At 46.7% G+C, this 13,657-nt stretch overlaps 1 protein-coding gene across 1 annotated transcript in view; it reads left to right on the top strand.

Annotated features, from left to right (window-relative positions):
* Positions 1–1,517, top strand: part of LOC142013944 (O-acyltransferase like protein-like) — a 37,578-nt gene extending 36,061 nt beyond the window's left edge. The window contains exon 15 of the mRNA XM_074995965.1: positions 1,386–1,517. Within this exon, the coding sequence (XP_074852066.1) occupies positions 1,386–1,517 (132 nt within the window). The remainder of the gene's footprint in view (positions 1–1,385) is intronic.
* Positions 1,518–13,657: the final 12,140 nt, after the last annotated feature.

The raw sequence follows: 13,657 nt of genomic DNA, 5'->3' as shown, positions 1-13,657 counted from the left end.
AGAGCCCCAGGCCGTTTTGACTCACCAGCCGCAAGGCAGTGTGACACACTTTGCTGCTCCTGGCTCCTGTGCCTGGGCCTGGGGGCAAGGTAGCAGCATGAGACCAAGCGTGGCCAACAAACCCAAGCAAATATCTGGGAGGGCATGTGACACCACATGCCCCTCACCCCACGTATTTTCTCTGACTTCTGTGTAGCCGGGAAGGGGTGCTCATACTTCAGGCCTCTAGGGCACAGTTGCAGGGCTCAGAGCATCAGACCTATGTGCTGAAGCCCAGAGATCTCTCCTCCCTGCCAGGCAGAAGCTTTGAGCTCTATCAAGTATCTCCTGTGGGGCTGAACTCTTGAGACTCCTCTCCCCATGGGTAGGGTGACCATCTGGCCTGTATTAGGTGGGATGGTCCCATATCTGGGATGCCAAAAAGGCATCCCGACTTATTTTTTAAAAGGGACTAATTGTGCTGTATTTGAGCCCTTCCCTACTGACCTTTTCTGCCAGCAGCTGTGCAGGCTTAGCTGCTGGTGGGAATCACTTCCCCAAAACTCAGGGAAGTGGGGGAGCAGAAGCACGCTTCCCAGGGTTCCCGGGGGGGCTGGTGGCTGCTGCTTCCCAGGGCTCACAGGGAGCGCAGGTGGCTGCCCCTTTCCCGGAGAAGGCCAACAGCTGCTGCGTCCCGGGGCTCCCAGGGCAGACAGGCAGCTGCTGCTTCCCCAAGCGGGCTGGTGGCTGCCCCCTCCTTCCCAGCTCCCCGCGGCTTGGTGGAGCTGGGAGGAGCCGTCCCTCCCCCCCATATCTCCCTGTCCCATATTCGGGACAGAGATATATTGTCTCCTGACCCACAGGGAGCCCTGAGCTCCGGCAAGTGCAACTCAGCACTCAACCTTCTGAAGATTCTCATGCGCAGTTCAGACAGTCAGTAAGTTTGGCCACCCCTGCTCTAGATATTTTGTTCTTCCATTTTATAGTGACTAAAGATATGTCTTCACTACCCAGAAGATCAACCTGGGCAGAGTTGATCTTCCAGGCTTTGATTTCACACACCTAGGAGGGATGCATGAAATCCATCTTTCAGGGGTTGACAGTTTACCCCGTACTCCTCAATATCACAAGAAGTAAGGGAGGTCAACGGGAGAGGATGGCCAGGTAAATCGATTGTAGATAAGTCAATTCCAGCTACGCAACTGCCGTAGCTGGAATTATATATCTAAAATTGACTTTAAGGTCAAGCATATACCTGGCCTTTGCTACCTGCTGAACACTGATGGTATTTTATTCCTGACTTAATGGCTACATTGACTTGACAATCTGCATTAAAAACAAAGAAAAATTTATAGTTTTGAACCCAGAGGAAATTCTTCTAACCAATCCTATGCTTTCCCCCATAGCTCTATCTGTTTTTTGGACACTGTCTGATGACATTCGTCATGGGACTGGCATTGACCGTTCTGGTTGAGAAGCCATTTGAAGGATTAAAGCAGTTTCTTGCATGTCACTTTCACAGAAGGGTCTGGTTGTAAAAGGGAAAACAAAGGTAAAACGGAGCTGTGAAAAGATCTGTAAGCCATTGCTCTAACCTGCTTCAGAGGCCCCCTAAGACTGATCTTTACCATGATGCCTGTGGAACATTACTAGATGATCGTTGCTAGGCAAGTAGCCAGCTAAAACTACCGATGTTCTTCGTCCTTCGCCAACAAACAAATAAACCTCGGTTCCTACTTTTTGTTTGTGCAGAGATCCTGTGCAAACACTCATTTTAATTATCATTTCCTCAAGCTGTTTGTTTGCTTCACCTGCCTCTTGTATCTTGTCATAAACTAGAGACTGCAAGTTCTTGGGGCACAGCCCGTTTTGTGCATCCATGCCTAGCTCCAGGAGGTCCTGGCTTGGCTGGGGACTCTAAGTGCTATGGAATAAATAGGACCCAAACAAATTTATGGTCTATTTGTATAAATTTCACAGTCATAACATTTTACAAATCTTTAGAGGCTTCAGATGTTTAAATCTTAAATTTCATGGTGTGGTAACAAAGCATGAATGTGTATTTAAAATAGCAAATTATAAAAATGTAAAGCGTTGAGACTCTGTATTCCTCAAACTGGAGGTCCCCACCCAAGTGGTGGTTGCAAGGCTGTTGTGGGGGGAAGGAGAATGGTGTTGCACCCTTACTTCTGTTCTGCCTTCAGAGCTGGGCGCTGGTGAACAGGAGCAAAAATGAAGCTTTGAACAGGGCCCCCGCTAACTCTAAAGCTGTTACTGGCTTTTGATATTCCTTGCCTCTTCTGGTTCCCACTTTCACCCCTTTCTCACACACACTCTCCTCTATTGAAGTTTTGTCATGGACTATCCTGGCCCATATGTGCAGGCCCATGACTAGCACATCTGGGTTTTCAACATCTGTTCCATTAAAGTATAATCTCTTGTTCAATTCTGCCTTGGCTAAAGTGTGCTCAGGGCCATTGATCAGCTGGATGAACAGTAATTCAATGAACTCTTGTGGGTCTGTCCTTTTGGACAGCACCCAAAAGATTTTGGTTTTCCAGTGCCTGCTGCTCAGGTGCCCAGATCTGATGGCAGCATTCTTGCCAGCAGAAGCACAGAAGAAAGAGTGGCCCCTTCCCCCACAACCCCCAAAATTGCCTTGTGACCCCCTTATGGGACAGGATCCCCAGCGTGAGAAACATTCCATACTTCTGTATATTTTTACCCCATTGTGGTGTGTTTTTTTCACAGCTGTGAGTTTGGTAGGGCCCTAATTAGTAAGAAAAAACAATAAAGATGAGGCCCCTTGTATAATTGGAGTTTTCATACCTGAGCAACTGTATAAGGCCTTTCTCAAGGTTTTATCAGCAAGAGTTTGGAGTGGCATGTTGTGGCCATGTTGTTCAAGTGGCATGTTGTTCATAACTGCAGAAGTCAAGCCCAAGCTTTCAACATCACCTCAAATAATTGCCAATAAATCCTTCCACCATATCATGGCCTCATGTATACTATATGTGCCATAAAACTACAGAAAAATACCATTTTACAACAATTTTAAAAGTAGCAGGACTATTTGTGTCTGCTTTAACCTGTGAGGCAAAGTGCTGTAGTTTCCATGGATACAACACCGCAAAGGCCGATGAGAGAGCCATTAGAACCTGTTTAAAATGACTGAAAATTGCATTTCTTATCTTAAGGCATTTGTGGGCTAGATCTTCAGGTACAGTACATCAACACAGCTCCACTGAAGTGGTGTAGAGCCATTGACTTAGTGGGGCTACACCAATTTACGTTGCCTGAGGGTCTGGCCCCCACAACTTTAATGTCTGTTATCCCTGGCCTGGAAATGAGTTCTAGCTTCAGTTAGAAGGAAGGGAATCTCCTCTCAACAGTGAGACAGAGCACCAATTCCAGCCGTTTCTCACTGGCTCAGGAATGAACTTGGACCAAAGTTAAGCATCAGAGGGGGAAATTCCACAGATGTGGGACAAAAGAAGCATTTTCTTATTGGGCTGATTTAATTTGTGTATAGATGGTGGCTGTTTAACGCTGTTTGGATCTGGGAATACTTGAATAAGTCCTGGGGGAGATGGCAGAGGAGAGCTACGTCTACACGTGAAGCGTACATCGAATAGCTTATTTCGATGTAGCGACATCAAAATAGGCTATTTCGATGAATAACGTCTACACGTCCTCCAGGGCTGGCAACGTCGACGTTCAACACCGACATTGCGCAGCACCACATCAAAATAGGCACTGCGAGGGAACGTCTACACGCCAAAGTAGCACACATCGAAATAAGGGTGCCAGGCACAGCTGCACACAGGGTCACAGGGTGGACTCAATAGCAAGCCGCTCCCTTAAAGGGCCCCTCCCAGACACAGTTGCACTAAACAACACAAGATCCGCAGAGCCGACAACTGGTTGCAGACCCTGTGCATGCAGCATGGATCCCCAGCTGCAGCAGCAGCAGCCAGAAGCCCTGGGCTAAGGGCTGCTGCACATGGTGACCATAGACCCCCGCAGGGGCTGGAGAGAGAGCGTCTCTCAACCCCTCAGCTGATGGCCACCATGGCGGACCCCGCTATTTCGATGCTGCGGGACGCGGATTGTCTACACGTGCCCTACTTCGACGTTCAACTTCGAAGTAGGGCGCTATTCCCATCCCCTCATGGGGTTAGCGGCTTCAACATCTCGCCGCCTAACGGCGATGTTAACATCGAAATAGCACCCAACACGTAGCGCTATTTCGAACTTAGTGCCGCTACTTCGAAGTAGCGTGCACGTGTAGACACGGCTGAGGTAATCACAAGTGTATGTCATATTATAGAACCATATGACAAAGTTCATTTGTCACGTGGTCTCTCCATGCTTCCTCTTTGGTTGAGCCTCGGGGCATAGGGGAAAGCCCTACCTTTCCCAGCAGCCAAAAGAAGGCAATGTTGAAGCCCCATGTCAATAACTAGAGGGACTAGGAAGACAGTGGTCCTGTCCAGCCCTCCAGAGAAAGTAAAGATAGAGCTGTGCTCAGAAACTGAGCTGATAGTTGTGCCCAGGAGAGGGAAGAACAAAACAGCAGCTGCTGCACCCTGAAAGATGATGATGTCTCAAAGGTAGGAGGGGTAGGGAGGTGGGCCTGAATTATTTCCTTGGCTCTAAAATAGTGTCATCATAATGGTTTGATCCAAGTCTCCACTCTGTTAGCTGTATGGCTATCATAAATGGAAACAGTCCTGCCTGCATTTGGTGGTTGCCAATACCTGATTAAATAATTCAGCTTAACTTCAGCAGGTACAAGCATGTGTGCTCATTGTGAATGTCTCCCAGCCTCTCTTTGTACGTTGTAGACTGTGTTCTGGGCAGTTACAGCAAGAATATTAAATTGCCTTTGTGAGTGGAATGGTCACTTATTTGATTTATTCAGCTGTTGCATTGTTTTCTCTGTGATAGCGATAGATTGCAGCATGCTAAAACACTCATGTGAGGATTAAACAGTGATTTCCTCTCACCAAGTTTAGATAAGGATGGCCCTGGAGAGATACAAAATGTATATTCATATCTGATCTGGAATCTGCAAACATGGTCCACAGATACCCACCAATCTGCAGAGCTCCAGGGAGAAATGTAAAAGGACTCGTTCATCACTCTCCAAGATTTTTACTTTTTTAAGCACCTGTTCTGAGTTCATGTTTTTAAAGCACAACGTTTGTCTTGGCATGTAGCTTGTTGACCAGTGAGTCTGGACAGGAAAACCTAGCAGACCACTATCTAGCCGGTATCCTGAAAGACATTGCACTTGGGGAGCAATTTAATTTCCAGGACTTGTGTAAAACCAGAGTTTCTCTGTTAACATATGTATTAAAGGCTCCATGATTCAGACAGGCAGGACACATTTTCTGAGAGAGGCTCCTGCCCTATGGGGGAGATGGTTGTGTGGTGACCATAGCTTATAATGTCCTGCATGTCTGCCATCATATGGTTTGCCAGGAAATTTACCTTCTGCTGACACACTCAAACACTAAGGGTCTGTATTTTTAACTTTTTCAGTATGAACTTTCTGTTCAATGATGAGGGGTCTGAATATTATGGTGCTCCTTGCTAGACCTGGGTGGAATGAGGGAAGTAAGGTTGCTAAAAGTCTCTCATGTTCCCTCAACCCTGGGGCCAGCTGGCTGGTCCATCCTCCTGCATAAATTTCATGGGCGTTTCTCTAGTGAGCTCTTTGGCAACAGGAACTTTGTATAGCACCTTCCACAGAGGGGTCCTGCTCCTTTGCTGAACCCATAGGTGTTCTGATGATGGTAAGATAACTAATTTGCCTTCCAAATGGGACCCAAGGACCAATGTTCCCCCTAGTCTTTTCCATACATGTGTAAGGCCAACGGACCCAGGGTGTCAGCAGGAGACTTTGCTCTCCCTTGTCAGTGGCCTCAGTGGCTCTGGGGTTACGTACATGCGCATTTTTTCCATGCAAGTGTAGAATAAATTTTACATACACTGAGGCATGTGCAAATGTGAACCACCACTAGAAACAAAAAACATAGGTGTAGGCACTCTGCAAATCAGTTGGGTGGCATTTGAATCTCTCCTGAGCAGCCACGTAAGCACACAGCTCACAGGGAATGCTGTCAAGGACCCTTTCCAGCAGCTAAGCAGTGCCAGGTGTAATGGGGTGGATAAGCTCTGTCATAGCCACTGCAGGGTTGAGAGTCAGAGTAGCTGCTTATGCAGCTGAGCTGGTTGAGCAGCAAACAGCTGGGATAAGAGTCTGAGGCCCAAGTAGCTGTAGGTAGGGGGTTGTGGTTGACTGCACACGGGGTAGGAAGCAGCTCACAAGGTTGGAACTGCAAAGGAAAAAGCCCTGGGACGAACTGCTCTATGAAAGGCAGTTTCTAATGCTGGAGATTTTTCCCCAAGAGGAGTGGCATTAGTTGGGTTGGAGCCATTCTCCTGAGTGATGGGAGACACGCTGGCCCACAAGCATGTTTGAACCCTCTGATTGGCTGCCTGCCCCCTGGAGCAGAATAACCAATCAGAGATGCTGATGGCGGAGCTTGCTCCCTTTCCCCCTCCCCATTGCAATCCTGGGCCATTCAGAGAAAAAAAAGTAGCATCTCTGTCTTACCTCCTATGAGCAATAGAGATGGAAGCACTTGTCGTCATTCCCCCACCCGGGCTGGCAGGTGTGGGGAGTGGGGGCAAAGAGCCTTTGGAGGCCTCAGCCTGGACATGGGGCTGCAATCCCCCCAGGCCTGGTGAAGGGAATTGAAGGACCCCAGGCAGGGCAGAGGTGGGGTGAGGCAATGAGCGGGAAAGGACAGTGGGCAGAATGAATTGCTGGGTAGATGTGCAGACCTGAGTGACTGTGAGAACTTGAGCCACAGGGGCCATAATCACTCAGTGGCTGTATGGGCAACACCTAGTTCTCTCTCTCATGCTGGAGGTGGCAGGTGGGGAAAGGCATCCAGAAGTTCAAAGACAGCCCCCCCCCATCACCTTATATCACCAGGGAAAGAGGATGTAAAGACCCTCCTGACACAAGGACTCTTGGGCTCGGGATGGGAAGGAAGCAGCTGTCATCAGAGGCTATATTGGTTGGACTCTTCCCTACCATGCAAGGCTGGGTTCTATTCTGACTGGAGGCAGAGTTATGAGACGGGACAAACCTCCCCAGGCCTAGAGGGGCTGACACCAGGGAGTGCCAGGGCTGGAGATGTTGCTGCGTCATGCTTGGCTATGAAGGCGACACCACTGAGCGATCCTCCACCCCCAGGTGCTGCTCCCTTCCCTTTGAATAGGTCTCCTACACAGCGGGCCAGGAGGGTGCATCTACATGCACATTTCTGATGCTGCCATGCAAAGCGCACACATTGCCTGGCCCTGAGAAAGGGCCTAAACAGCAGCGTAAATGGAGCAGCACGGGTTAGGTGAGGGGGTGGAGACTCCTGACACCCGTGGGTCTCTACCCAACACTGCTCTAGGCCACACTCCCTGCTATGAGTTATTTTTAGCAATGCAACAGCCTGCTGCCTCCCCAAGGCTGCAGCCTTCCCCTCCACCCCTGCCAGAGCCTTTCATTGACACGTGTGGCCATGCACAGCCTAGTTTTCATTTCAGCGTGTGTGTGTGTGTGTGTATATACACTTGTCCTACATGCTGCTGCCAGTTGCATGCGGGGTGAACATAGCATTGCCACAGCTGAGCTACACCTGCTTTAGCCCAGGATTGGGTTCACTACATACCTGGCTGACTTTCAGGATAAGCAGTCATGGCAGAGCCAAGAGTCGGTCTCATCTTTCAGCAGGCTTTGCTCTCCCCTCAATCCTAGTTCCATTATAAAATGGAGGCCCTTATTCTGCGCTCCCTAAAATCAGAGGAAGTCACAAGTAACTTCGCTGAAGCCAGAAGAGTTATGTTGGTGTGCATAAGAGAAGAATGAAGTTCACAGTGGTTGGCTAGGTTGGTTACAAAGAACAGATCTGTGTAGCCACGAGAAACACACAGGAGATAAGTTTGGATTGAATTTAATTCACTTACTGTATTTTTGGGGGCCTCTACCCCTTGAGCAGAATCACCTGCAGCTGCAGAACTGGACATGCAGTTACACAGGTAAAACCTTTCTTGTGAGAGTTCCAGAACTTCTAGTTTCAGAAGTGGCTGGTAAAATATCGTCTATGTATGTTATGGCAGAGCTCCAGCTTAACCATAGGGGTCCTGTGCTTTTAGGGCTTGCCTCAAAGGTGCTTTGTGATTCTCAATATAGCCTCTCTCCCTTTCTGGAGAGAAGGGTCACAACCTTAGCACAGTCACTTAGCCACCTTTACTGTGGAGCTGACAGCCACCATGGATCCAAGGACAAGCTGGGAGCAGAGCCTGGCTACCCCCCAGAAGAGTCAGGGCCAATGATGGAAGGGGAGAGGTTTAAAACAGTCAGACCTGCCCCCTCTCAAAGCTGTGTATGCAGCACTGCCATGGCATTTCAAAGGGGTCCAGAGCAACTGCTCTCCTTTGCTTGGCAGCAGGCCTCCACCTTTGTCATAGGCTAGTCAATGAGGTTTGGTGTGAGAACCCACCTTAGTCCGAGTCTTCCCTCTGAGGGAGCATCTCTGTGGCGGCATCAGGCCGGTTAGAGAGACCCAGGACCACACTATACTCTAGGTACCTGGCTACACTCATCCTCAGCTCTTCTACCGCCCAGCATCTTAATGGGCTGCAAGTGTGCTGATTAGCCTCTCAGTTGCTTCTAGCCAGTTCTTAATTGGCTGTGGGTGTGTTATGGCTTCTGCCTGACTTAATTGGTTCTAGTACCTTCCTGATTACTCCGGTGCAGCCCCTGCCCTGGTCACAGAACACTATTCATCCAATGGCTAGTATACTTACCTCCTACTGGAGTTCTGCAGCCACCTCGTCTAAGTCTGTCACAATATATAGAGTGAGAGACTAAGAGACAAAGGGTTAGGGGAATGGGGTTCTGATTGTTTTCTGAATGGGCGTGCCCACCTCTAATTAACAATGGGCAGAGTAACTTGCAGCTCCAGTGCAATAATGAACACCTGACTAAAGCACAGTTATGTGTTTCCATATCTGTGTGTGAGAGTGGAGCACGAGCTCATTGAACCAGCACAGTCCAGTTTCCAGTTGGAACCACAGTCTCTGTGATCTTTGCCATCCTCCATAGCATACAGCTATGGCTTGATGATTGCAACATTCTGGAGCTCTTGAAGGTAGGCCCTGCCAAACTGAACGGCCACTTACTTGACTTATCTGGTGTTATATAATTTTCTCCTTAAACGACTCAGAATTTCAGCTGCCCTAAGTCAAACACATTCTTTTCATCAAGGAAATTGCACTGTTGTCCTACGTGTTTATAAGATCAGTATCAAGTGTGTTATGATACCAAATCTCCTTCGAGATGCCAGTAAATAAAATGCCATACATTTAAGTTTATCATTTCTGAAGTTTGTAATATGCACTTCACTCATTTGAAATGTCACACCTGGAGGAAGAAGAGGACCACACTAATAACAGGAGCTCCTGCTATGACAGTTGATCAAATTCTTACCCTTACCACAAAATATGCCAATTAAATGTGTGTCAGCCCAGAAAGCCATCATAGTAGTTGATTTGTTTCCTTCCTCTTCGTGGTGTACTTTATTGATCTCTGCAGACTTTCAAAAACTCTGCCTGCATCTAATGATGCCTCTGGAAAACAACACTCACTACTGCAATGAAATATGGATGGAAACTGTGTGTCAACATTCCTAGGCACTGTAAGGAATCCCATGTCTTTCCTAACAATTGCAAATGGGCTTTTTGTTAATGAGATGTATTTCTTCTTCTTTATTCTATCATGTCCATGTTGGGCATACTCTGATATCTGTGATATGTGTATGTCATACATGTAGACACACTTACACCTATGTGTGTATAAAATACAAACAAGCAGTGTACTTAACTAGACAGCAAATGTAGCTGAATTTGACATTAGGCTCCTTAAAGTAGGGGTCTGTCTGACATTGTATTTAAAGATCATGTGCACTTGGAGTCCTACAGATAAAATACTTTCCAATCAAACTCAAACAGAACTGGTTTTGTGGAAACTGGAGTGTGATGGGGTGTCCATCCCAAATAAGGCATGAAGGGGTTAAGTCAGGGAACAAAAGCTAGAGTTAAGGCTCAGCTGCCCGGGAACAGGAGGGACCCGTATAAAGCTCAGAAGCTGAAAGACAGCAAGGGCTGATGGGAAGTAGTCTAAAGGTATTGGGGGCTTTGGTGGCAAGTAGTCTCTAGTTGCTCCTTGGGAGGAGGTAGTTGTGTGTCTAGCAAACCTGGAGAGGAGGGAGTATGCAAAAGGCAAAAGGGAAAAGCACCAATGCATAGGATAGTGTGGCTATTGGCTGCTGAAGAGAGGGCCCTGAGTGGAACCTGCAGAAGAAGATGGACCTGGATTCCTCTGATAGCCATAGGGAAAGTGGCACAGACCAGGCAGCAGCGAGCAGACTACCTGGGACAGTTTGCTTGAAGAACTCTGGTCCCTTAGAAGAGGAAACCATAAAGATGCATCTAGTATTTTTCTGGGTAATTTTACACAATATTACCATTTAGTACCTCTTTTCCCATAATCTTAGGGCTCAGATTATTTTCTGATCACTTACGTCATCATTTCTTGTCTCCAAGGCATAAAATAGCCAAGGTGAATGCTTTCAGACCTCAGCCTATAGGTTCTTGCATTTCAGCTTGTGTTATTCATGTCTAATTTTGGTTCCTCTAAATATTGATCTGTCTTATACTTTTATAATCCTAGAACTAGATAACATCACACTGTACATAGATAATAAACTCAACTAACTGGTACAGAGCAAACTGGGATAAGCCAGTGTAGCAGATCTGGAGGAACACCTGTGTTTAGGTGTGCTAGGGTTGTCAGAGATGAAAAAGGTGAATCTCCAGTCCCTAAACCACTGCTTTATGCATTCTTGTATCTTCTGAGGAATGTATTTCAACTCGGAGGCTGCAGAATAATGGTGGGGGAGCAGCCCTCATCTTCAGTGACCTGGGTGGGGAAGGATGCCATGCCCCTGAATCTCATCCAAGAGCAGATCCATCTGTATGCAGGATGCAAGTTTTGGAGCTTTTTTCTACAGACACGACCCAATCTGAAACTTTTACATCTAATTAGAGCTGGGCAACCTGTTTTCAGCAAATGTATAATGCTAGAAATAATTTTGGGGAGTGTGTATGGGAATTTGGGCTAAATTCAGCTTACAGTTTCAAGGTTTTAAAAACTATCCTTAACATTTTTGGGGAAATTAGAGTTTCATTTAACAAGGTCAGTTTTGGTCCATACCATATTTTGGGGGGCGGGAGTTGTTTGGTTCATCCCCTAGACAGAAAAACAATTGTCCTTTCACCTCTTCTACTGGGATATAGCATTGGGCTATGGAGCAGTGTAAAGTGGAGTACTGATTTTGCATTTCGTGTGTTTTCTTTCTAAAGCATCAGAACTGATAGTGAAGGTTGGTGTTGCTGGGCTGTTGTGCATTTGTATGTGCAGAGGTCGGTATAAGCTGGGATCACAATTTGAAATGAGCACTTATTAAAATAGTGACAGCGATGGCCGTGTTAGTCTGTATTCTATCAAAACATAAAAGCAGTCATAGAGCCCTTTAAAGCCTAACAAAATCATTTATTAGGTGATGAGCTTTCGTGGGACAGCTTTTGTTAGGCTTTAAAGAGCTTCATGACTGCTTTTTTGTTTTGCCAATAAAATAGTTACATTTTTTTCCGTTTTCTTCTGCCTTTGTTGCTATACAAGCCAAGGAATTCTCTGGGTGCCCTCTGGTGGCTGGCTTACCACCTGCACAACATAGCTTTTAATTAAGACTTGGTAGCCATTTCAGTATGTAGTGCGCTGAGGAGGTAAACCCCGCCCCCAATTAGTATTAGTGAGAGCTACCACTGTAACATCCCCTACAGATGTGAGACTAGGTGGCTTTTTAAGCAGTGAAGGAAATAGGCTGGAATTTGTGTAAGAATTTGTTTCTGTTTACAATGCCTTATTATCTGAATCAGTTTATTGTGATAGTTTACAAACTCTTTCTCCCTAATTGTTTTTCCTCCATATGGGGAAGAAAAAGGGAAAGACAACACAAAGCATTCAATAAGTGGCCATGGTGTCTAGTAATTAAGCCAACAGACATTGCTCTAGTTTGTGTCTCTCTCCTATTAACACAGCTGGGGATGAGAACACCAGTTCTTCACCTCTAGAAATCGAGTCCTCTCCTACTTGAGGGGAAGGATGTTACCTCAAACTGTTACTAATAGGCTGCTTGTCCTTTCAGGGTCAACCATGGGCACGTGATCACACTCACATACACACACAGCACCAGTGTATGTAATTTTTGGAGCTAACAGGTGCACTAGGTGCCTTGTCTAAGTGGGAAGAGAGCTAGCAAGCCTTGGGAGCTGACGTGTTGTGATTGCAAAAGCTGACCAGAACAAGCAGCTGGGCTATACACCTCTTGCAGGAGGGGAGGACAGGGGAACCATAAATTTCCCTTCTCCTCTCTCCCTTCCCACCCCCACACTTTCTATGTAAATTAAGTCAGTTACATTTGGGGTGTAACCCACAACATGCCTGAAAATCCAAAGGCAAACTCTGCTTGGGCTGCTGAGCTTCTAATATGTCCACTGTTGCCAGTGGTGGCTGCTTCAAAGCAAACTCTCCTGCTACGTCCCATGTTCTTGCCGCCTCAGTCCCTATCTTCATTCAGTAGCAGAGAGGTAGCCCTGTTAGTCTGCATCTTCGAGAACCACAAGAAGTCCTGTGGCACCTTATAGACTAATAGATATTTTGGAGCATAAGTTTTCATGGTCAAAGCTTTCATGCATCTGGTGAAGTGGGTTTATCTTCATCTAGAGCATTCTGCTGACCCCGATGCTGCCTGTTCCCTACCCTAGGGCCCTCTGCTGGCCTCTGAGCCTAACTCTAGCCTGGGTGCCCCCAAACCTAACCCCGGCCAACCCCCTTGCTGGCCCAGCTCCTAAACTAGCCTCAGGCCCTAGCTAACTTTTAGTATGGTTGTTGATAGTCCCACATGAAATGCTCAAAACAAAACAGGTGAATACTGTTTAGGTGACATTACTGAAGGTGGGTGCACACCTAGCTGAAAGGCAGTATTCAAAGTGTAACTATCAATAGTTAGCTGTCAGACTTTGAGAGTGTAGCTAATGGAACTCCATAGCGGTCTGTCTTGGGCCAGGTACTAGTCAATATTTTCATTATTGAAATATGCAGATGACACTAAACTGGAAGAGTACACTTTGGATGGCCGGAGTAGAATTTGCAACAACCTTGATAAATTGGAGAATTAGTCTGAAATCAAGAAGAAGCTCAAAGACAAATGCAAAGAGTTGCATTTAGGAAGGAAAAAGCTAATGTACAAGCACAAAATGGGGAGTGTCTGGCTACGTGGTAGTATTGCTGAAAAGGATCTTAGAGTGATAGAGGATCACAAATTGAATATGAACCAACAATGTGATGCAGTTGTGAAAGACTAACGTTATTCTGGGGTGTGTTAACAGCAGTTTTCCTCTGAAGAAGTGGGTCTTACCCACAAAAGCTCATGACCTAATTAATTTGTTAGCCTCTCATGTGTTACGTGACTGCTTGTTAGGA

Source organism: Carettochelys insculpta, chromosome 5 (genome assembly GCF_033958435.1).
Source record: "Carettochelys insculpta isolate YL-2023 chromosome 5, ASM3395843v1, whole genome shotgun sequence".
NCBI lineage: Eukaryota > Metazoa > Chordata > Testudines > Carettochelyidae > Carettochelys > Carettochelys insculpta.
The sequence above is the reverse complement of the archived record's forward strand: the minus strand, read 5'-3'. Positions and strand labels throughout refer to the sequence as shown.